Source organism: Lampetra fluviatilis, chromosome 14 (assembly GCF_964198595.1).
Source record: "Lampetra fluviatilis chromosome 14, kcLamFluv1.1, whole genome shotgun sequence".
Taxonomy (NCBI): Eukaryota; Metazoa; Chordata; class Hyperoartia; order Petromyzontiformes; family Petromyzontidae; genus Lampetra; species Lampetra fluviatilis.
In genome coordinates, this window is record NC_136288.1 from 7974628 (window position 1) to 7998318 (window position 23691).

The 23691-nt window shown below is 49.3% G+C and overlaps 1 protein-coding gene across 2 annotated transcripts; it reads right to left on the reverse strand.

The window, feature by feature from the left end:
- Window positions 1–1627: 1627 nt before the first annotated feature.
- Window positions 1628–19157, reverse strand: OSR2 (odd-skipped related transciption factor 2). Of its 2 annotated transcripts, none has more exons than XM_078862656.1 (4): window positions 18653–19157; window positions 8390–9113; window positions 7415–7514; window positions 1628–5068 (listed from the first exon to the last, which is right to left on the reverse strand). In XM_078862656.1, exons 1-4 carry the CDS (start codon window positions 18756–18758, stop codon window positions 4886–4888), a joined length of 1113 nt encoding a protein of 370 aa, XP_078718782.1. In that variant the 5' UTR covers window positions 18759–19157; the 3' UTR covers window positions 1628–4885. The 2 variants fall into 2 exon arrangements, with proteins under 2 accessions (XP_078718782.1, XP_078718784.1); XM_078862658.1 differs by having other exon boundaries at window positions 4931–5068; window positions 7376–7514.
- Window positions 19158–23691: the final 4534 nt, after the last annotated feature.

Consider the following 23691-nt stretch of genomic DNA (forward strand, 5'->3'; position numbering starts at 1 on the left):
ATCGAGATAAAAGCGCAGTCCTTTAGCATTAAAAAAACATCAAATGCCATTACTTGCGTCACTGATTAGGAGCATCGATCGATGTTTGTAATCGTTTCCCACGAAACGTCATGCGATGTTGACCTTTAGGCTGCGTGATCTTACCTCGTGAGAAACGAATCAATCAATCTCCGCGCCGTAACGCATGAGGGCTCCCAAATGAGAAGAAGTAAGAGTGTTCTTATTGGTCTACTTATAAGCGCATACTCGTCTGTCTATTTAACACGTAGGCTTTCGCGACCAATGTTATTCATAAGTAATCAAATTGTAAATGTTGTGGCTTCAACACACCGGTGGGCTAAAGCAGTGAACTATTTGTCCTTTGTCAACGTGACACATTTTTACTGATTGGCCGTGTCGGGTGGTGGAGGGTTACGACACATTTATAAATAACGCGATCTAAACCCCAAAAACGTTGATTATGAATCGTCTGTCTATATTCGTGGCAAATACGATCGATACATATCTAAAGATAAAATAATAAATTAAATAATAACATACGACGTTTCGATTGCAACACAAGCAATCATCATCAGGTATAAATGAAATAGCAACACAAATTTTAACCAGAAAACTATAGACAGACATATAAGCAGACAGATATCACCAAGATACATAGAGAGAGAGAGTAACACAGGCACAGAGAGGGAGATTGTCTCTGTAGCGAGGCCTTAAATAGACAGAGGGGGCGGTGTCAGAGAGAGTTGGAGGGGTTAGAGAAAAAATTAACATGCAATGTCTGCTTATATATCTATTTCATTTATACCTGATGATGATTGCTTGTGTTGCAATCAAAACGTCGTATGTTCTTATTTAATTAATTATTTTATCTTTAGACGTGACTTTACCGAAAGAACCATAGAGTAATTCCTGCAGTCACGAAAGCTCCAAATTCAAGAACGATCGATACAGCCTTTCTGAAACTCGTATTCGCTTCAAATCAGTCACGATCGTCACATTTGCATTCCACAATTTGCTGTGTGCGGCGATGTGATTTTCGAGTAAGAGTTGAATATTAAACTCCACGCGCTTGTGTTCTTGCCGTGACTCAACCCGCCGCTTGTCATCCCTGCACTCACGTAGCGATTTCCGCACGCATCGACGTAGCAGGAATCTGGAGGAACACGCCGTTTTACATCGCCGCGCCATGCAGTGACGCTCATCGCCGCTGCGAGAATGTCAAGAGACACAGGCACCTCAGTGCGTCACGTCTCCCACGTGTGCGTTCCTGCGTTGTAACGATATAGCCCGACAGACGGTGGGTGCACGCGCACCACGTGGGTGCACGATCGGTGGCGCAATGGTCAGCGCGTTGCGCTATGAAACCCGGCAAACCACCGGAGTTGCATCGTGAGGAACGGTCAACATATCATAACCGGTCCTGTCATCGCCTACTACCTAACACCAACCCGCACTGACCAGCGTGGTGAAGTATGATCAGGATCCCCCCCCTCCACCCATAAAGCAGGTCATCCACCTTTTCAACAGCGCGTGCGTGGGTACAAATGGATCAGAGTAACCCAGCCGCGTCCCGTGTGCTCGGTTATGCAATAGTTTATTCGATCGTCATAAAATATTAACCGCAGCAAATTACACGTCCATTTGCTCGTATGTATACCCATCCATCATGCACAGACGCTTGGGTCAACCCAATCTCTTGCCCATAACAACACCACGAATCAATTGGCAAGTAGACCTTCATATATCGCCCGTCTGTTATTGCACTCAAGTATGCGCTGTGTGTTCTGCGACGCTAAATAGCCAGTGTGACTGCGAGGATGATATTAATCCTCTCATGCAAATCACATGAAACATTTTCAACTAATATCTGCGGTTTAACTGCCGAAAGAACATTTACACCAAAAATAAAAAAAATAAACCTCAACACGTTCGTCAATAATACAGTGGACGTAAAAAAAAAACACAAACAATAATAATAGGTGACGTTTCAGGCAATGGTCCTTCTTTATTGATTTAGGTTCCCATGAAGAAGGGCCATTACCCAAATCATCGCCGATTACGTACATTTGAATTCAAAGACAGTGTTATTGACGAATGCATGGATATGTTTTTATTTGTTTAATTGTGCTTGTGCACCACTGTCAATGCAACAGCAGCAGCATCACCACAATAAAAAAAATTACACGAATAATTAACCGTAATAATAGTAATAATCGATGGATGAAATGGTTAACTTCGCGTGTGTAGATTATTCTTTATTGCCATATACACGTATGCCCGTGCCTTCCCTTTGATATAAAACATATATACACAACAAACAACGATGTATTGCAGTCACAATCATTCGTGCGTCAGTTGATTGCAGCTCGCTTTGCATACGAGGCTCTCGATAAGCCCGAACGACCCGGACAGCTGGACTTTGGCACCCTGCTTGGCAGGAAGTTTATTAAGAAAGAGATGTCCCGAGTCAAAGATAGGCTTTGCTGTAGAGGGAAATAGCCACAGTCGCCGTTCACGATATCAAAACAAAAACCGTCTGGCACAGCTGTGCACAGTTCTTAGAGCTGCGCGAAAAAAAACTCGAACAAGGCACGCGTGTTGCATTGGCACAAATCGTCACCGAGACACGCGTTTGACGATGCGCTTGCAGTGTTCGTCCTTGCGTGTTCAGCGGCAACCTGGGGTTCTCTGTTCCCGGCCACGCACAGCACCGGCGGCACGCGGTACCTGAACTTTTCCTGGGCGTGCACCTAGCCTGGCACAACATGGGCCGTGGTGACGTCACTGCCAATTTCGCGGCGAATTGCGGCGGTTGTTGTTGTTGTTGTTGGTCAACAACACCTTTACATGAAGTACCCGGGGTGTGGTGAAGAAACAGGTGGGAGAGACAGACGTGGCCGAGGTGATGTATGTACGTTGAACTTTTTTTGCGCATGCAATGTCACACCCCGATAAATGTTCGCTAACGGTACAAGAGTTCCTACAGTCCTACACGACCGCTTGGGGAATGTGTGTGTGTTTGTCTCGCTGTGTAGGTCGACTCAGTCTCAAATGAGTACCTGGTGCGGTGTGTAAACATCGCCACTGGGGAGACAAACGAGGCCCTTGCGTGGTGATGATTACCCACCACCTCGTGTGCCGAACCCGGCGACCCAAGTTCGATTCCAGCTTACGGCCAAAACCAGTGACGATTATCTGAATTTGTCCATGGGCCTCCCTGATGTCGACTCAGCCTCAAATGAGTGCCTGGTACGGTGTATAAAGATCGCCACGTGTACCGTGCTGGCCTCCAAATGTGCTCGCTAAGAGCACTTGCACAGTCTGTTAAGGCTGTAGGGAAATCTCCGTGTTTACGTGTAAATATGGCATTTCGGTTTGCCCAATTACAGCACAAAGTACTCAACTCGCAAGTTCAATCTATACGAGTGATCTGCGTCTGTGTATGTGTGTATGTGTGCATGCGTAAATATGTTATTATTTTAAATGCAAACTGTTCAAATTCCCAATCGAGATCCACACACGCACACGTTTGATGTCAACACCAACCTCGTATTGGGTCCACGGCCCAGCCAGGAACATGTATCGTGATGACTGTTGTCCATTCGATAAATCATGCAACTGTTTCCATTATTGAGCAAGGCACTTGTTTTTTTTTGTTTGTTAGCAATGCAGTACTGCATGTTAGCACTGTCACCAATCATCCGTCGCTGCTGTTCTTGTTATTATTGTTGACATGTGGCACGCAGGCATATCCGATGTTAAGATTGACAAGGCAAGTGGAAACTTGTTATTGGCACTGTGATGATACACACAACACACTCATTAGACCGATCGTGACAACCCACTTTACCCGATCTAAACAGTTTAACATTCATTTGTATCTGCTTTTTAATATTTCACAATGTTTGCCAAAGAATTAACATTAAAAAAATGTGTATTGGCGATGTATATATATATGTAGCACAGTAAAACAAAATGTAAGTTAATTTGTCTTAACAGGGCGTGCAGGTACACAGTACTCACAATGCCACTTCACAATTTAAACTCAATGACGGCATCTGATCGACAAGATTTTAGTCAACAAAAAATATACAGTAGAAAAAAAAAATCAATCAACGATGCACTGAATCCCCTCGTTCCATAATTGTGAGGCCTTTCAAAAATAAAAAAGCACGAGAGATCACAGTTCCCGAAGTCAAAATTGCGAGCTCTTCTTTGACACATCGTCCTCGTCATCAGCGGCGTTCTCCCATAAGCGCCTTTTGCATATAAAACAGAACTTGGAAACATTCCTTGGAACTGCTTGTTTAGCTTCTATTTTTTTGTAAAAATATATATAATTAGTATAAAAAGGTAGCATTTAGCTGTAAGACGCTTTCGGTGGCTGAGTGCACATTTTTTCTGCTTATGCACGCTGGCTCTGTGCCAGGGTACCTATGGCTTGCGATGAAGCACTGATGATGGCTTTGGAGTCCACGAGCAAGCACTCGGAAACCGGCGAGCGGTAAGGCACATTGCATTGTAGAGGTCTACCATGGACGCAAATCTTCTTCCGTCTGGCACCGTCCACGAATGTAACGTCTTGGATTCTTCTTCGTCGTCATCATCATCATAATCATCATCCTCCTTCCCGAAAAAGAAAGTGGCGAGGCCCCTCTCTGACAAGGGGGCACTGCGGGAGAACGCACGCACCCACGTACCTCCAACTTCTTCCTCACCGTGCTCTTTGCTTCGAGCGGGGAGCGCACAAACAGCCGCGTCGCACGGCGGGCGCCAATGCGGGCTTGGCCTGATCGTGGTTGCGTTGTGAAGGTGTTAGGAGCCACGCGAGCTGGTGGGGGGGGGGGGTGATGGGGGCATGCCAGGCTGCTGTCTGCAACCTTCTTCAGAAGACGTCTCGCAGGCTGTGCGTGAGACTGTGCCGCCGCAGGTCGCAGTTGCGTCGAAACACCTTTCCGCAGTGCTCGCAGTTGTAGGGTTTGATGTCCGTGTGTGTCAGAAGGTGAGTCTTCAGGTTGCTGCGCTGGTTGAACGTCCTCGCACACGTGGGGCACTTGTGTGGCGATTCCTGCGGGGGATTGCGCATGCGCACACCGCCACAATGATCAAAGACAAAGATCCCCCCAGTCATATGGCCTGAACAGACCTTTGGGGCAAGTGCTGTTAGCGAGCACTTGTGAAGGCCGGCACAGCAAACGAGGGGGTGGGTGGCCAAAACCACCCCCGGACGCCTTTGTCTCCCCAGTGATGACATTTACAAACCACACCAGGTACTCATTTGAGGCTGAGTCCACCTAGGGGAAGCCCATGACCGGTTCAAATAAATCGAACTCGGGCAGCTGGGTTCATCGCGCAGCGGGCTAATTGCTACACTGTCGCTCCCCACGCAACGCGCGGCACACACGTGCACACACACACAAACACACGCGCACACGTGCGCACACACACACACACGCGCACACGCACATTCTCACACACACGCGCACACACGCGCACACACACGCGCACACGCACGGCCACACACACGCGCACACGCACGTACAGACACGCGTAGGACGCGCACGCACGTACACAAGCGCATGCAGACGCACACACACTCGCAACACACCACCCGCACGTGCAAACAGAAGGACAACACGTCAGTCAATTGCTGTCCAGATGTACTGTGCTCTTAAATGAGCGCGCGTTTACGTGTGTAATTGTCGTGTTAGTATTTAGCAAAGTGTGCGCAAACATAAATTCGCACTAACGTCCACGAGGCTAAACACGAGATACGTGTCTTGTGTGTCGTTGCAGGCTTTAATAGGTGCTCAATAATTGCACTCACTCCAGCAGTCTAAACGTGAGATGTTTTGTTTTGTTCGATCGAGTCTGTGTCACTCCGCTCCGATCATTGTCGACCTGTGTTCTATTCCCGGCCATACGAAACATTCGAAGCAAGTGGCACGTGACGCTGCACTGCCCTCCCCTAAGTTGGCTCAGCCTCAAATGAGTAACTGTTACGATGTGTTGACATCGTCAGTGCAGTGGCGTTCTTAATTCGGTGCTTTGCGCATGCCACTTGTTCAGTGTCAGATTCCCTATCGTCTAATCGTGCCTTTTTGTTTGTCACGTGAACAGCAAATATGTGCACAACGTGTGTCTCAAGTCGCTTGAACTAGTTAACGTGTGTTTGATGTGGATGACAATGGTGCATGGGCTATGCGCATGCTATGGTTGCGTAATAAAGGCAACTAGATCAACCCATAACGCAATCCACGGTGAAATGGTTTGTGGATGCGAAAGCAGTTAAAAAACAGCTACTGTGTATGTATATGCACAGATTATTGCAATGCACTCAACTCAACAATAAGCGCGTGTCTATGCTGTCGTGTTAATAATAGTAAATCAAACATCAAACGCACGACTGCTGTACGTACACTAATAGCCTCCACATACACTGCACAGCTGCATATTCATGTGAATGTATATAGCGCGAACGAAGCCTACGCTGAATTAAAGTTTCACAGTTGTGTTCTATCGGTAGCTACATTTAACACGAGCAAAAAAAAACACATTAACTGCGCGTGGCGGTACGTTTGCAAAACTTTTATTAACCAGATATTATATAAAGTCCCACACTATGTATATACTGGAAAGGCTATTCATGGGCGAGCGGTCGCTTAGTGCTGGGCATAGTGCGGCTATTAACTCGGCGATTGAGGTTCAATTAACGGCTGTCAGCTGACATCAGGGGCGAGTAAAACCTGGACCGATCCTCCTCTTTCCCTCCTCCACTTCACCAACCCGCACTGACCAGCGTGGTGAAGTATGGGCAAACATCCCCACCCCATTACCAACGGAGCAGTAGATTGATAACGGGGTCTGACATTTAAGATTGTGTCTATCCAATGTCAAAGTTCAAAATAGAATGCGGTACGGTGCTGAAATCCATTGGTGGCTGGATAATGTGATGTAAAATTCCACATTCCCACGACGAGGATCTTTTTATAACAGGAAAGAATGATTTCTACACTGATAACGTTCAACAAACTAGGATGTGCTTTATCGACCTTGGAAAGTTGATGATGTGCTTGGTCGACAACCCACCGGTATTTTAACTCAAAGCCCCCGTCTATTGTGGTTCACCGTCTAATATATAAGGTGTAAAAAATATATGCAAATTGAAGTTACATTATACGGATTTGTAATCACTTAGCCATTAAATGCAACTGGATCAGTGGAAATGGCGTTGTGTTCACGCATGGCGTTGCATCGCGATCGTTAGGCAAAGTGTGCAGCGTTTGGGAATGAATCCAATATGTGTTCGTGCAGATAAATGATTCGCAAGGCATAATAAACACATTTTTGTTTTTTTTTTGTTGCAACAACTTACTGGGAAATCATATGACAGCGTCTTCCTTTAGTCTTTTACCTGCATGTGCAACGTTTTATGGACTGCCAGAGTCCGAGACTGGCAAAACCCCTTGCCACATTCTTGGCACTTGAAAGGCTTTTCTTTAGAATGTATGTACCTGTCAGTTGAAACAACAAGGGGGAATATTTATAAGGTGCTTGCTGGAGCAATTGCCGTAACTCATATCAATAATATATTTTATATAAATGTGTCCGTGCGTTAAAGTGTAAACAAGACACATTAATGCAATTTAAGCATGCAAAAAAACGTTGCAAATAACGAAGAATGTATGGTGTGCCTAGGATTGCATCAACACAAGTGTACACGTGCACGGGCGGCACAATGAGACTATGAGTTGCGGCCGTTACGTCCGCAAATTTGCGCGCGTTATAAATTGCATTATTATTATTATCTCAACGCTATAATGCGGTTTAGAATGTACATTCTAGGAATGCACGATACGCAGTGATTCATGTCTGTACACATTGGCCAAAACGGAACGTGTCTCCCTGCTCAAACGAGGAACCGGGCAGCAACTCATCTCAGTTGCACGGCCCTAAGTCAGTGCTGAGATATCCCCATTGCTGTGACGAGGGGTCAGTTTACTCCCGAGACGACCACGGTTTGACATCCGTCGCACACAGCGAGGTACCTGATTTATCGACCCCGGAAGAATTAGAGATCAATCAACTCTTGAACGGAGATCTGTTCTTGCAACCGTTACTGTCTCATTATTGATCATATGTTGGGTCAGATTGCGTAAATAAAACGTGTGTCGTACACCCTCCTCCAGACGACACAGTCGATTCACAAAGTCGTCGCGTGCACGTGCCAATGCATTGCCGCTTCAGTACAGAGGAGCGCAAGCCACACAGTCTAACAATCGGCTACGGCGTTTCACGTCTACGTCGTTTAGATGGAAGTGGACCGACTGTTAACAACAACAGCAACAACAACAGCAGCAATTGCAAATCAGTGGTGGTGTTGGCGCACCTGTGGTCCCTGAGATGGTCTTGCCTCCTGAACGCCTTGTGGCAAATGTCGCACGTGTACGGCCTCTCGTCCGTGTGCGTCCTCTCGTGTATAAGGAGATTGTACGACTTGGTGAAGTGGCGGCCGCAGAATTTACAGATAAACTCCTTCCTCGTCTTCACGGGCAGGCGGCCTCGACTCGGCCTGGCTCTGCCGTCCCCAGCCGCGGCCGCGGGCGGGTACCCATGGTCGCCCCCGCCGCGGCTCTGATCGGAGGCGCGCGGCACTCCTTTGCTCGGGAACGGGTCTTCCTGCGTGGCGGCGAGTGCCAGGTTCGCGAAGTCGAACCGGGGCCGCTCCTTCTTCACGCCGAGCGCCTTGCAGCCGTGGAACGCCTGGGGCGACAGAGGCATCCCCGGCAGCGGGAGGCGACACACGTCGAGGAACCCGCCGGGCGACGGCGGGAGGTCGCCCCCGCGCAGAGCGGCGAGCTGCTGGTAGCCCAGCGTCCACTGGTTCACCTGCATGGCCTGCAGGGCGCTGAAGCTGCCGTAGAAGCCCTGCAGCTGGTCGAGCGCGCACGGGAAGGCGTTCACCGCCTGCATGAAGGAGTAGTTGGTGATCTGCAGCGACGGGTGGATGGGAATGGGCGCCGGAAGAGCTTTGCTGCCCATGGCTGGGCACGGTCCGAGCGGCGTGGGCGGCGGAGTGGGCAGCTGGCTGTAGCTGGCCCTGAACCCCGGATCTACGCACAGACGCACGTGTGGTGGTGGTGGTCTCGTTAGTTCAAGTTAACGATGGCAGGACGCGCACCCCCACCCACCTTGCACACCCCCCCCGCACCCAGACCCCCATTGCTCAAGGCAGCTCCTACGCGAATCGTGGCCCTGGGCCAGCGGAGGAATTGTCACATTCCTACGGCGTGGAGGTCAACCGCTGTTGGAGCGCTCACAAGTAGGTCCGTTATTTTATCGACCCCTCCTGCACGGCTGATGAGCTGAGACGACCCGCCGAATGGGATTCGAACTCGCAGGCTTGCAACTGTGAAGTCGAGCCTAACGCTAACAGCGCCACTCGGCCGGATTGACAAGTTAATGAAGCTACGCGACTGTCAGTAAATGCACAACTAATGCTATACAAGGTAGGTCAAGTGGTACGTACACATCATTGCATACATAGTCAACTCTCCCCCCGTTTAAACGACACTAACCGTATGAGCAAGTGATGTTAGCGAGCACCTGTTTAAGGGCGACACGGCGGGCACATGGTGAGGTTCGTGTGGCCAAAATCGAGCGCACGCAATCGATGTTACCATACCGCCAGTTTCCTCTCGTTTAATGCTCGGTGGCGGGAGGACTCTAACTCAGATCGCCGGGATCACAGGATATAACGAAGCACAACAACCGCCGTATCCGAACACACGGTGACGATCGTACATACCTGCGAACATAAATTATGTTAAATCCCCATGACATACACCACGTGATAGTTTTAAAGAGCGGAACTCTCTCTATATATATCCCGATATATCATACTAAGTTATTTCCTCTCGCTTAGAGCAATGGTCATTAATTCATAATACATGAATGCGGTCATGTAGTTTATCATTTTTAGAACGTGCAATATACACACACATAACAAACTGACAATAATAGACGAACGTTGTTTTTTTTTTCTCGGTAAAAAGGAATCCACGTACAGCACTTGCAAACACCAATATTAAATTAGGTTAGCAATTACACCACCTTTGTCTCGTGCTGGGTGATGTACGCACAACTAGTCATCCACCACCTGTGTTAACGGCAGAGTGGACAGAGGGGAGGCTCTGGGCAGGTGATTATGATACCACTTGGCGCCAGTGATGCTCTGCCCCACGTGTATGGAATTGAACCCAGATAACGGGGGTTCATATCGCCAAGCACTGGCAACTTCGGCAGTGCCCCTCCCCCAATCCCTCCCCCATCCCTCCCCTCCCTCCCTTCACACCCACGCACGTCATCTCACACAACAACAGCAGCAGCCAGTGACGTTCCCAAAGGGTCATCGCGGTTGCGTGTGCCAAGCTCGATGGTGCCCTCAAGGTGCACGTAGCCTGGGCACAAGCGCCGTGGTGGCGTCACCACCCACTTAAGTGGCGGATGGCGATTGTCGCGGATGCAACTTTGAAGCTGCGTGGATTGTCGAAGGCTGGATGGCAGGAGGTCACGGGATGGACCCCAGGTGTTATGGGTGCACAGACTGCGATGATTGTCAGATGCACCACCCGTGCTGACGATTCTGCCCCCACACGTACAAAGATGACCCCAATAGCCGGCGTGAGGCTGTTGGGCCAAGCGCTGTTAGTGAGCATCTAACACACACACTCACGTCTAGCCTTAACAGACTGTTGGGGAAAGTGCTGTTAGCGAGCACCTATGAAGGCCGGCAAGGCACACGAGGGGGGTGGTTGGCCAACACCACGCCCGGCCGCCTTTGTCTCCCTAATGGCAATGCTCACACATCACAGCAGGTACTCATTTGAGGCTGAGTCGATCTAGGGGAGGCACAGGACCAGTTCAGATAATCGTCACTGGTGTTGGCCGTGAGCTGGAATCGAACGCGAGTCGAAAGGTTCGTAGCGTAGTGCGCTAACCGCTATGCCCTCTGACACACACACACGGGGACAGATGCACAACACTTGCACACATCACGCTGTACTCCGTATTGGACTGCAAGTAACCTACACAAGCGACCTACCCGCACCTCCGATTAGCACAGTTGGCTACGTACGGTGCGAAAGAAGGTCAACATGCGTACGCATTTCATTACATTGCACACTCGCAATTGTGACAATCGGAGTCTCTTTGGAACCGGAATGACCGTAACAAAAAATAAGGGGCAATGGCGCGGGTTGGCGAATCAAAGGCATTCGAGGAACACACGCAAAGAGGAAACTGCGTCGAGTTGAGCGACTTCAAGGTGTTAAAGACAAGTCCTTGTGGCGCACGCAACGGGGTTACCACCTGCAGCTCCATCAGCGTATTAGCGCTAATGTAAGACGTTAATTAGCCACTCGGTTTACATTAGAGCTGACTCTTTCCCGTCGTGGGACCGACTTCCTAAAGTAAAAAAAAAACACAAAGACGAGAATAAATATAAAATAAGCGGCATCGCGGACGCCATCTGGAAAATTTCACACTTCACACACAAGGCGAGCCGAGGGAGAGGGGGAGACGACCGAGCTCTCCCTCTATCCCGGATCCCGGGAAGTCTTTGCGCGGCGATCCATCGCTGCCCTCTCATCCGTAAGAGCAACAAACAAGGCCAAGCGATGTTAGGTGGTGCGGGGGATGGGCGAGGTACAGGAGGAGGTGGCGCTCCCTCCCGGGCGGGGGGGGGGTAGGAAGGGTAGGGGGGGGGCTCCCTAGGAACCCCCAACTCCACTCGCCTCGCCGGACACGGCTTAGTTGTAGCGTTGTGGCCGATTTTGATCGACGCGCCTGTGCAAACTTGTACGCGGCCTTGAGGTCTGAGCGCATTTTAAAGTAACGTAGCGAAGAAAAAAATGTAAAAAAAAAAAATCTATCAGCAGGAAATAGTATAAGGTTAAAGTGTTTCCTGGGACATTTATCCAGCTGTCAGCCGGGAATTTTATTTTCCTAGTGCAAATTTGCGTGAAAGCGTGTAAAACAATAAACCTTACATTCGTAACACAATTATACGTATTAACACGAAGCAACGGAGGAGAGGGCTTTTTTTTGGAGCGAGATTCATTTGCGTTTCCATCGGTTCTGGGGTTCGCAAATAATTGTTCAAAATATTCCTTCATTTTCTTTTCCCAACGCAAACGACATAGGAATGATACATTGAAGTGAAACTCTTTCAACAACGATTGCTTGTGTTGCGACATGAACGTCGCCTGATGACGATTGCTTGTGTTGCGATCGAAACGTCGTGATATTGTTATTTATTTTTTATTATTTTTTCTATCTACGTGGCTTTACCAAAAGACCCAAAGAATATGAATTCCTGCAGTCACGAAGCTTTAAGTCAAGATTTAACACAAATCTTCTCTTTCAAATCGACCAAACGACGCTTTGCAAGAGCCTCAAGCCGTCCTTCTGCAAAAGCGGAATTAATTACGCCACCTTGGGAAACGGAACGGCGTCGATTGCGGTTGTGTGTGATATTGTATATTCATGTTTTGGCCCAAAGAGCAATCGAGCTCGTTGGGGTTGCCCCCATCGAGTGTAATTAATGACGCATTTGCCGTCCGCCGCTCGGGGTCTTTGCTCATTTCGTCTCGCGATGTTTGCGTTAACTCCAACCCAAACATACCCGCGCCGTGACGTTCTGTTATGTTCTCCAAAAAAAAAAGGTAGTTAGGACCTGCGGAGACTTGTGTATGCGCCCTGATGAATATCAATGCGCGGCTCTGCTCCCGCAATGATTTGCTGGGCGCTATGCCCGCCGCGGCGCGCGCGAGCCACGTGTTTAAATTGTGTACGGCGTCAATAGTTTCTCTCTCTCGCTCGGATAAATAACGTGTTGCCCCCCCCCATCTCCACCCCCCCCCCATGCATGTTTTCGTGTTCGAAGGCCGGCACCGATCGTAAGGTATTACCCGTGGCGGTGCGTGTTATATAATGAGCGGAGGCGTTAAAAATAGGCGAAGGGTTTCCCTTGCCCCGCGCGGGTCCATTTGTCTTGCTGGAGAAATGTTTTGAAACAAGCGCCCCCGACAATGGGCTTATTCTTAAAATCAAAGTCGATTTGTATTACAGCCATATTTATTTAAAAAAAAATTACCCCGCAGGTCTGCGCGCACGTAGAACACGGGGGTGGGGAGTGAATCGCAATTTAAACAGCCACGAGCGGTAGTGCAGTGGCTAGCGCATTACGCTTTGAACCTGGTAACGTCAGTGATGAAGGATATCTGAACCGAACCTCGGTCCCCCTCCCGCTCACACCCCGTCCACCAAGCTGTAACCATGGTCAAACGCAAGGCTGTAGCCATGGAGTCAACATTTGGGGGGGACCAAATCTTCTAGGGGATCTGGGGGGTCCATCCCCCAGAAAAATATCTAAATTTGGAAACTAATTTCCTGCCTAAAATATTAAAAAATTCACTAACACATGGGATGGACTTTTTATTTATTTTTTACAATAATGTCTAATAGTGTATTGTATTACATTGTTTTTTTCTTTTTTACCTATTCTTGTTTCCTTGTATGAAATGGCAGAGATTAGGAATTAATAAAGTACAACCATAACCACAATCATACAAACAGAAATATATTTTATAGCGATATATTGGGGGGGGACATTTTGAGCATATTTGAATATTGGGGGGGGTATGTGTGTGTCCCCCAATATATATTATAATTACGGCATTGGTCAAACTACCTACAAGCTTCACACGACGTGGTGCGGCCTTCCTGAAGCAAGTGCATTGGCGCGTGCCTGCGACTGATCCGATTACTCACTGCGCGTGTGACTGCACGGGAGCGCTATCACGATCCTCATCGGTGTCGTGCCGTGCAAGTTTAAATCGTCACAGGCAGGTAGGGCAATCATCGTGTGCTCGCCGTGCAGATGTTGAGGTCGCGCGTAATAATCGTTGTGTACCCACACGATGACAGCGCTTTGAGTCGTCGCTTAAACGGGCTTTGCGGTTGAGGTGCACGTTACGTCGCTGCGGTGCGGGTGCGTAAGCCGCTCCCGAGGGACGCGGTGTCGATGTTGATTAGCGGCGGCGCCACGCAATCGTGCGGGCGAGCGAGCGAGCGCGCGCGCGCGCGTCGTGCCCACCGCCTTGCGCCGCAGGGGCCTCAGCTCTGAATATCGCAGGGATTTGGCCTGCACCCCTTGCGGTCACCAGGCCGGGTCGTGTTCTAAAATAGATCTCCGTCACTCGTAGCGCGCGCGCGTGTGTGTGTGTGGCGCAGACCACAAAGGCTAAGACAACGATCCCCCGTGTAGCCTTTAACAGACTGTTGGAGCAAGTGGTGTTAGCCGTGCAGCACCGATGAAGGCACGGCACACGAGGGTGCAAGGGTGGCCACCACTACGACCGTCCGTCTTTGTCTCCCCCAATGCTGATGTTTACACATCACATTGCGTACTCGTTTAAGGCTGAGTCGACATAGCGGGAGTCCCCGGGACCGGTTTTAGATATTCGTCACTGATGTTGGTCACGAGCGAGAATGGATCGTGGCTCCCCGGTGTTCGTTGCGCAGCGCGCTAACCACTACGCCACCGCTCCTCACCGGTGTGTGGTCAGCACCCGCACACAGACTCGTGGCCGTCGGTGCTCGCAAACGGCACTCGTCCCCAGGGTCTTTGAAGTTAAAGGAGGGATGTTTATATTTTGGGGGTATGTTTTAAAATAACAAAAATTTTGCCAAGGGGTTGTGTGTGTGTGTCTACTTTCTGTAGGGAATTTTTTTTTTCTAACAGATGTTTGTTTCAGCGGTAGGTGTATCTGTATATATCCGTCTAAATAAATATTCTGATTCCGATAAATCAAATGAGCGCATTGCGTGTTGTGTACAGCATATTTCGTTCACATTAATTATTTCGTTTTATAATGCTGCGTTGAGCAAATACTCTGCATTATACATTGAATTATCAATTAATTAAAATTATTTTAAATACCTTAACTGTCATTTCCTATGTAAATAGAATTAATTTACTTGACAAATATTTTATTTTTACCCATTTCACTGCTCCAATATCGTATTACATATCCCACACTAAAAACAACCCTTGTTAATTAATGTGTCATAAAAAAAGAACTATCCAATATGCAAACAGAGTGTATACACAGAGATGTAGCCAGTCTGTAGGTGATTAATACCAATTCAACACGTGGGTAAATCCTCGCTGAACGAACGTTGTTGACAGTGCCTATCATGAGTTATCACTCATTGGTTGCGTAGACTGCTTCTACACCACACTCAACAAGGCGCGCGCGCGCTACATCAACACGTTATAAATAATGACTGAGAAACCTTCAGGCGTGCGCGGCGATCGACACGGGACTTAGATCAGCAAGCAATTGTTGTTCTTTAATTCGTTGCAGCGGCTCGCTTATTAAGAGCGGCAGCTCGCACTCAGGCGTCGTGTCATCTGCTGCCGCTGCGTTGACAGTGATGCACACACGCGCCATGAAGACGACGTCCAACACACTTGCCTACAACACTGCCTTAAAGGGAACAAATGCAGGATATACGGATATAATCGGCGACGTTTTGTGATAATGGCCTTTCTTCATAGCCCAGAGCATAGCAAACAAACGGTATCTACAGTGATTTGAAGCTTTCGTGACTGCAGAAATTACTCTTTGGTTCTTTCGGTAAAGTCACGTCGAAAGAAAATACGTAAAATAATTGAATACGACGTTTCGATTGCAACACAAGCAAGCGTCAATAGGTAGAACTTGTTTTGTCTCTCTCTCAAATTTACCTGATGACGGTTGCTTGTGTTGCAATCGAAACTTCTTTATTCTATTATTTATTTTATTTTATTTCTGCGTGACTTTACCGAAAGAATCAAAGAGGTATCTACAGTATCTCAATGCGGCTAATTTACAAATATGTCTATACGTGTAATCTGCAAATGTGTCTTCTTGTGTATGACCTGCAATGGTGTCGATTGAAATCGTTGCGTGCTGCGCGTTAGCGACACGTGTACGTAGCAAACCTAGGTAGAAATGATATCGATAAGTCTACAGGTGTAGAACTTACCTACGCAGAAGACACCACGTATATATATAGCACGCGCCCAAGATATCTCACGAAGCCATTGGCTCTCCTAAGCACGCCAACGCATGCATCGCTCAGTCTCGCGCTGCCTTCTCTCGTCCAACTTATGTTTGGAGCGAAACAATTCGACAGTGTGCCGTGCTGAGACGTTTCTGCTTGCCCCGTGTATTCATACTCTTTGGTTTTTTCGGTAAAGTCACGTCCCCTGCGTGAGGTGCCCGCGACAATGCTGCTACTCATCACGATACAATGTACAGCGCTCAGCGCCGCAGTGGCAGAGCCAGGGCTTAGCACACGTCTTCACAGGGATCTCGGCGTGCCTCCATTGCCCTGCGGCAGCTTTTTATCCCTGAGCGAAATCACAAAATCACAGCTCCTTGGCACATCGGCTCCGCGGTTGAATGAAAGTCGTGTCCACGGGCACGACGGGGAATCGAACGTATACCGCCCCTGTCACAACCAACTCTTGCTGATTATATTTATTGCGTTGGGCAGTCGTGCACAAGCACAATTGGCAACACAGAATCGACTCAACACGTTCGTAAATAATCACACCGCCAATAACACTTCCCCATATATATACATAATTATTATTTTGATTTTAAGGACCATTTTCTTTCTCTCCGACGAATGCGTTGAGTTTGTGTTCGGTGCGCGCTGCAGTTACCCCACTAAACATTCGTACTGCTGCGTAACTCTTGATGACAAACGCCGGGCTGCTGTACGCGCAACGCAGCAGCGGCCCGAGTCGCATCGCTGTACCCACGGCGTCTCAATGTCAAGCACGGGCGAGACCCCGAGGCACGGAGCATCACGGCAAAATGCGATGCGTGCGAAATCAAAGGAGGGCGCAAAATCAACTCGCATTGGAGGTCGCTTCCTCAGCGACGTTTGAAGCCCGCCGAAGTATTTACGATTCGCTTCATAATGATAAGATAACCAGATAAAGTTTATGCTACTTAGAGACATATTACCCGCAGCATGCTAAAGTGCACGCGGCATCGGCTGCGTCTCGGTAGCCACGGCAGTTTGCCGGTGTCGCGTGAGTCGTCTAGAATTTACACAGCGGAGACACGATCAGACGACGGAACACACAGGGCGGTCCTTGCGTGTGCGTGCGTGTATGTGTGTGTGTGCGTGTGTGTGCGTGTGTGTCTGTGTGCGTGTGTGTGGGGAGCGGTAGTGTAGCGGTTAGCGCGCTCACGGCCAACATCGGAGACAATTATCTGAACCCGTCCTGTGCCTCTCCGAGGTCGACTCAGCCACAAATGATTATCTGGCGCGATGTGTAAACACCGCCACTGGGGAGACAAAGGCGGTCGGGCGTTGTGCTGGCCACCCACTCCCTCGTGTGCCGTGCCGGCCTTCATAGGTGATACTCGCTCAAAAGCACTTTACCCAACAGTCTGTTAAGGCTATACGGGGGAGGGGATCTTTGTCTCTGTGTGTTTTGTGTGTGTGTGTGTGCACAGGACAAGGTGAGCAATCATTCTCCTCGCTGGCTCTCTCCGCACCCCGTAACCGCGCCGCGACGGCGGCTCGGAGCCCGGCAGCTCGGAGAGTCGCTTGTTCGTGCGGATCATAAAGGGCACCGTGCTCGCGCCGTGTGTGTTTGCGGGGGCAACGATCAAAAGTTCACGACTCGGTTGGCGGCGCGCTCCATGCAAAAAGCCGCCGACAGCCGCGGCCCCTTAAACAGCGCCGCCGGAGATAACTTAGCCCGGAGCACGGGAGGCTGTAAACCACTCCAGCGGAGCAAAGTGCGCGTCTGATCGACCACTGCGACGCGGCTAAAGGACCCCATCCATCATCATCACCATCATCATCCGATCATTCGAGAGAGCATATCTGATAGCCGATAACAAGCTAAACACGCTCGACATTAACACTGTTGCCTCGAAACGAAAGAGCATGATTGGCGACGTTTCGGGCAAAGGCCCCTTCTCCGTAGCACATAAATGAACGATAACACCTGCAACATTAATCGATTCCACCCTTAAGCGGACTCACTCTTTCCGGATGCTACCTTGGGCCCATATGGGCCGCGCAAATGAAATGCGCGCACGTGGTAAGCAGGCGTTGTAGATGGATGATAAACGACCGCGCATTCGGAAATGCGATGCGCCTGTCGTCTCTCTGTACTTTGTCAAAGTCACACCGCGTCCCCATACTCAGACGAGCGAAGGGACGCCGATGTGTAATGTCTATGAACAGCGATATAAACGGGCAGCGAATTGAAACAAAAACACCCCTACGTGCTGCAATGGACAATCATCTTCAAAACATTACCCTGACGCTCGGGATGACGAATGGACCGCATTCAGTAAAACATGTCCACATAAGCCGAACACGCATTCTCAAGCGGTATTCATCTCCACTGGCGGCCCTGGGCAAGTGGTGTCAATTCCACATTACAATGACGGGGGGGGGGGGGGCTGGGGACTTGTGTTACAATCTACTCACACAGACCACAGCGTTGACTGCACCTCAACAAGCGGAGTAGGTGGGTGGGTGGGGGAAATCAACAGTGGAAACTCACCGGAGGCAGTGACGGAGCCGTCCTGCAGGGCGGCTGCGGCGCAGGGCGGCAACTGCGTTGCGGGCGCGTGACGCTTGAGCTGGAGCGGGGAGGACGGCTTCGACATGCTCCTCCTCGGCCGGGCGAGCCCTCCTCACCGCTCCGATCGGCGGGGAGCGCTGCGAGCCAGCCGGCCAGTCGAGCCAGCGAGGTTTGTTTCGTTAATTAAGAAGCGAAACGCACGCGCGGAACACACGCGCGCGCACTGCGGATGTGCGCGCGCGCGCGCGCAGCACAGCACTCGCGCGGGCGGGCGCACGATCTCTCTGAAACACGCGGAGTTCAAACGTGAGGCTGTTGCGGTGTGTGCAAGCTCGGCGCACTGCGGAGAGCCGTGGGTTCAGAGGCAGGCGTGTTACAGAGCAATGCACGTATAGGCAGCGATCGGCGTCCTTTATTGTTGCAAAGTGCTGCTTCGGATCTGTCTCGTTTAACGAGGAGCGATGCGCGCGTGGCTTTCACTTTGTGATTGTGAATGGCGCTGTTCGCTCGCTCGCCTATGCTGTTCTACAGATACCACCCCCACTCCTCCACACCCCCCCCCAACCCTCAATCCCTGCTCCGCCCCGCCTGCCCGTATCTCCAGGCGGGGTTGTGCGTTTTGAATGGGGTGGGCAAGCGGGTGGCCCGGACACGCATGCGCTGAGCGCGAAGTGTCGCCTCGTCCCTCTCTGCCTTTTCTGACAGGCGACAAACTCGCGGCGTCGATTGTCACTCGGATGGGGCCGTTGTCACCCACCACACGAGGGCCATGCTCCGACGGACGGGGGGGAGGGGGGGGCTTTAGCCTGCGCGTGGTGCTGTAGACGCACTGCCCGGGTGCGCGTCGTGTGATTGTGAGCACTCTGCTGCCAATAAAAGGCAGCGCAGTTCACGCGCGGGTACATTTAAGTCCGATATTATATGTGCTTGGCTCTCTCCGTCATGCAATGGTCATCGTCGCTATCTCCCTCATCTCTTAAGATTAGCCCACGGCAAGCAACGTCGCGTTCGCACTGTTCAGATGGAGTTGTATCGACGCGCCGAATGCACGATTTAAAGATGCGTTTTAATTGCTATACACCTGCACACACACACATATATATATCCATGAAAAACTGTTTAGTTCACCAAGTGGTTGATTAAACAACCACGATGCCGCGCAGGTTGTGGGGGCTGTTTGACCACAATTCAGCACTCTGGTCAGTGCGAGTTTGTTGGGGAACAGCCCACTACGTAGCACCCGCGACCCCCGATAACACCTGGTGGTTGTTGTTGTTGTTGACTACTACATCATTATCAACGACGTCATTATTTCCCCTTACCTCGTGGTAAACGATAAAAAAAAGTATCATGTTTCATATCGATCTCCTTCGATACGAAGAGTTCACAATGTGTTTATATGTCGGGAAAGAGTTCGTTCAAAATAGACGTGCATACGAATTGCATACTAACCAGTGACGTATATCACAAAGTGGTACATGCTTTATCGACCCCCCCCCCCCCCAAAACTCATCAAATCCGCCTCCGCGACGAGAACATCTTTATTGAACACCGCCTTGAGAGAGATAACCGCTCATCGTCACCATCACCATTATCATCGAACCTCGCCATCAGGGGACCATCATTATCAAGATGCGGAGGGTTAAAGAGGCGCTTGATTTTGTTTGTTGGTATTTGTACCAGTTGAAAGGGTAAAAACCTATTACTATATTTTGCCACTGGCAAAATATAGTAATAGATCGTATAAGCGCGCAGCCGTCAACCACGCACACAGTAACAAAGACCCCCCGTGTAGCCTTAACAGACTGTTGGGGCAAGTGCTGTTAGCGAGTAGCACCTATGAAGGCCGTCACGGCACACGAGGGAATATGGTGGCCAGCACCACGCATTCACAAAGACAAAGATCCCCTGTATAGCCTGAGCAGACTGTTGGGGCAAGTGCTGTTAGTGAGCACCTATACAGGCCGGTACAGCACACGATGGGGTGCGTGGCCAACACCACGCCCGGCCGCCTTTGTCTCCCTTGTGGCAATATGTTTACACACCGCGCCAGGTACTCATTTGAGGCTGAGTTGACCTAGTGGATGCCCAGGATCGATTCGGATAATCGTCACTGGTGTTGGCCGAAAGCGGAAATCGAACTCGGACCGCCGGGTTCGTAGCGCAGCGCACGAACCACTGCACTACCGCTCCCCATGACACACACACGCACAAAAAATATACAAAGAACCCCCGTATAGCCTAGACATGCATTTGTGGCAAGTGCTGTTAGACAGCACAGATGAAGGCCAACACGCCACACTTAGGGCGTGTATTGGCCAACACCACGCACACACACGCACGTACACACGTACACACACACTTATGCACACGGACACAGACTCTGGCCTGCAGGACTAATGTTGTTTTGTTCCCTGGGCGATTGAGTATTTGTTTAAAACGTAGAGACAGTAGCGAAGGATAAACAGGCTCCAAATAATAAAACATTATGTAGTGTGTTTAGATATCACGCGCCATATTAAATGTGTAAGTCCTTTGTGTGTGATGGTGATATGTTAACAATACAAAGGTGTTTGTAAAGTGGCGCGTCGGTGCTGTATTTTATGTGTGCACGTGTGTATCGTACTGCAGCTTTAAAAAAAAAAACTTTAAAAAAAATACATATAATTTTTCATTTCGTTTTACGATTTGAGATATTTTTTCGTATTAAAGCAATCATGATTTTTGTTATATTGAATGGCCAAGCGAGAGGGAATTTGTCGTTGATATTATTGTCACTGTAATGTAAACGATACACCGAGCTGACGCTGGAATTTATTCCATTTACCTCAAATGCCTAGCTCTGGAGTACAGAAATAGTCGCAATTATTAATATTATTAGTACATATCCCGTGGTCTGGATACGGGTATGGATATTCACTTGCGTACAATCCTGAGGCTGTCACGCAACGCCACGTTAGTTACCTTAACACGTTTAGGAAAAATAACAGAGATTGCACAAAGCGAAGAGTACCGTTGCCTTTAATTTACACACGTGACAATGTAATGCTGTAGAGTCGTGTACATCGGTGCATTAATCGTCGAATTGCAATGTAAAGTCGGTCAGGAGGGACATGTAGATGCATGCATGCATATATATGCATGCTAGCGGGCGTTCGACACTTCACGTGGCCTCAAGGTGCACATAGCCTGGCACAAGTGTCGTGGTGACGTCACCGCCACTTAGTGGCGAATGGCGGTTGTTGTTGTATGCAGAGATCGGGCGCCGCGGTGGTGAGATGTTAACTTCCTCTCCTGGTATACGGGAGGTCGTGGTTTCGATCCACGACGCTTGTATATTTGGAGTTTGCGTGTTTTCCTCGTGGTCGTGTGGATTTTTTTCTCCGGGTCCTCCGGCTTTTCCCTCCACACCTAGAAACGTGCGTTTAGGGTATTGGGCTGCTATGCATTTCCACATGGTGAGCCACTTCGTTGAGCTCTTATTTGTGGCCAGGTCGCTTCTGAAAAATAGCTATATAGCTCAATGGGCATTACCTGGTAAAAATAACTAAATCATAGTTCAGTTTAGAATGGAGTTATGCTAATACTTGCTCGTAAATACGGCGCAACACTATCTCAAAGCGGTGCAATACACGGGCACAGATGCATAGGTGGACACATACACACATACGAACGTGCGTACATGCGTACGTGCGACCATGGCCACAAACACAAACCATATGTAATTACATACGCAAGCCTACGCGCGTACCAAAGCACTCGTGAATGGACAGCCCCCACGAAAATAGCTTTTAAGACTCAGTGGAGCTTTCTTGAATGATTAAAGGGCTGTCATCATCGTGAGTGTTATGTATATACGAAACTACCGAAACGAATGTATCCTGTTAATACAAATAAGTAATTTCGTCTCTGTCAAGCACAAACATAAATACGGTCACGGCAGAGGAAGTGCTACTGTTAGCCAGCACATTTGACGTGTATACACGTAAACTCTGGATATGTACACATACATGCAAGCACAAGGTCTCAATTGTCACATTGCAACAATACCCCCAACACTCTAACACATTCCTGTGGAGGGAGCTGGTAGGAACGTTGGGTTGCTCGGTCAATGGCCAGGGTCAATAGCGGCGTGGTGTATTCCGCAAATATGCCCGACTGTGAGGGCGGGCACAAGCCGGCGTGAGTAGGTTAAACGTTGAGTTTTATAAGGGCACCACGGGGTGACCAGCCCCTTTCCACCCAGCCCCAACCCTCCCACCCCCCACCCAGCCCCACCCTTTCCACCCAGCCTCTCCCCACCCTCCCCTCCCCACCCAGACCCTCCCCACCCTCTCCACCCAGCCCCTCTCCACCCTCCACCCAGCCCCACCCCTCCCATTTTTGGATGCACGACAGACAGACGGACACAATAATCCCATGTGGGCTGGTGTAACCCGGAGGTTCCTACCAGTATAATGGATGTTAACTACCTCGCCTGGTATGCAGGAGGATCTTGGGTTTGATCCAGATCCCGACCCTGACACGTGTATATTTGAAGTGTGCATGTTCTCCTCGTTGTCGTGTGGATTTTTGGTCTGGGTACTCCGGGATTTACTTGCATTTAGAAACACGCGTTCAGAGTATGTGGCTGCGATACATTGCCACGTTATGAGCATCTTCGTGTGGCCAGGGCGCTTCTCAAAATATCTATATAGCTCAAAATAAAATATATATAATGCATGCAGCCTGTTAATGAGCCTCAACATTACAGCGGACATATAATTTTGCAACTATGCGTATGTTGTAATGTACACACTGCATATGTTTGACATACATGGGTCGGGGATGACAGCATAGCAAATCGTTTTTTTTTCTTTGTTCCCTATCAACTTGTGGAGAGCGTCGATGTGGTTATCGCCTCGCATGCGTGGGTTTTCTTCAATCAAAGTTTTCACTCTTAAGACGTCTGTGGATACATGCAGAAATGGCAATAGTTATCGCGCTGGCGAATCTGAGTTCGTTTCCAGGCCACGGCT

Bases quoted from the DNA above. Each gene is read 5' to 3' on its own strand.
- OSR2 (XM_078862656.1), bottom strand. From the start codon at position 18,758: ATGTCGAAGCCGTCCTCCCCGCTCCAGCTCAAGCGTCACGCGCCCGCA. The intron at 9,114-18,652 runs GTGAGTTTCCAC...GTCTGTGCGTAG, and splicing joins CGGCTCCGTCACTGCCTCCG to ATCCGGGGTTCAGGGCCAGC. The intron at 5,069-7,414 runs GTAAAAGACTAA...AATCCCCCGCAG, and splicing joins ATAAAACGTTGCACATGCAG to GAATCGCCACACAAGTGCCC.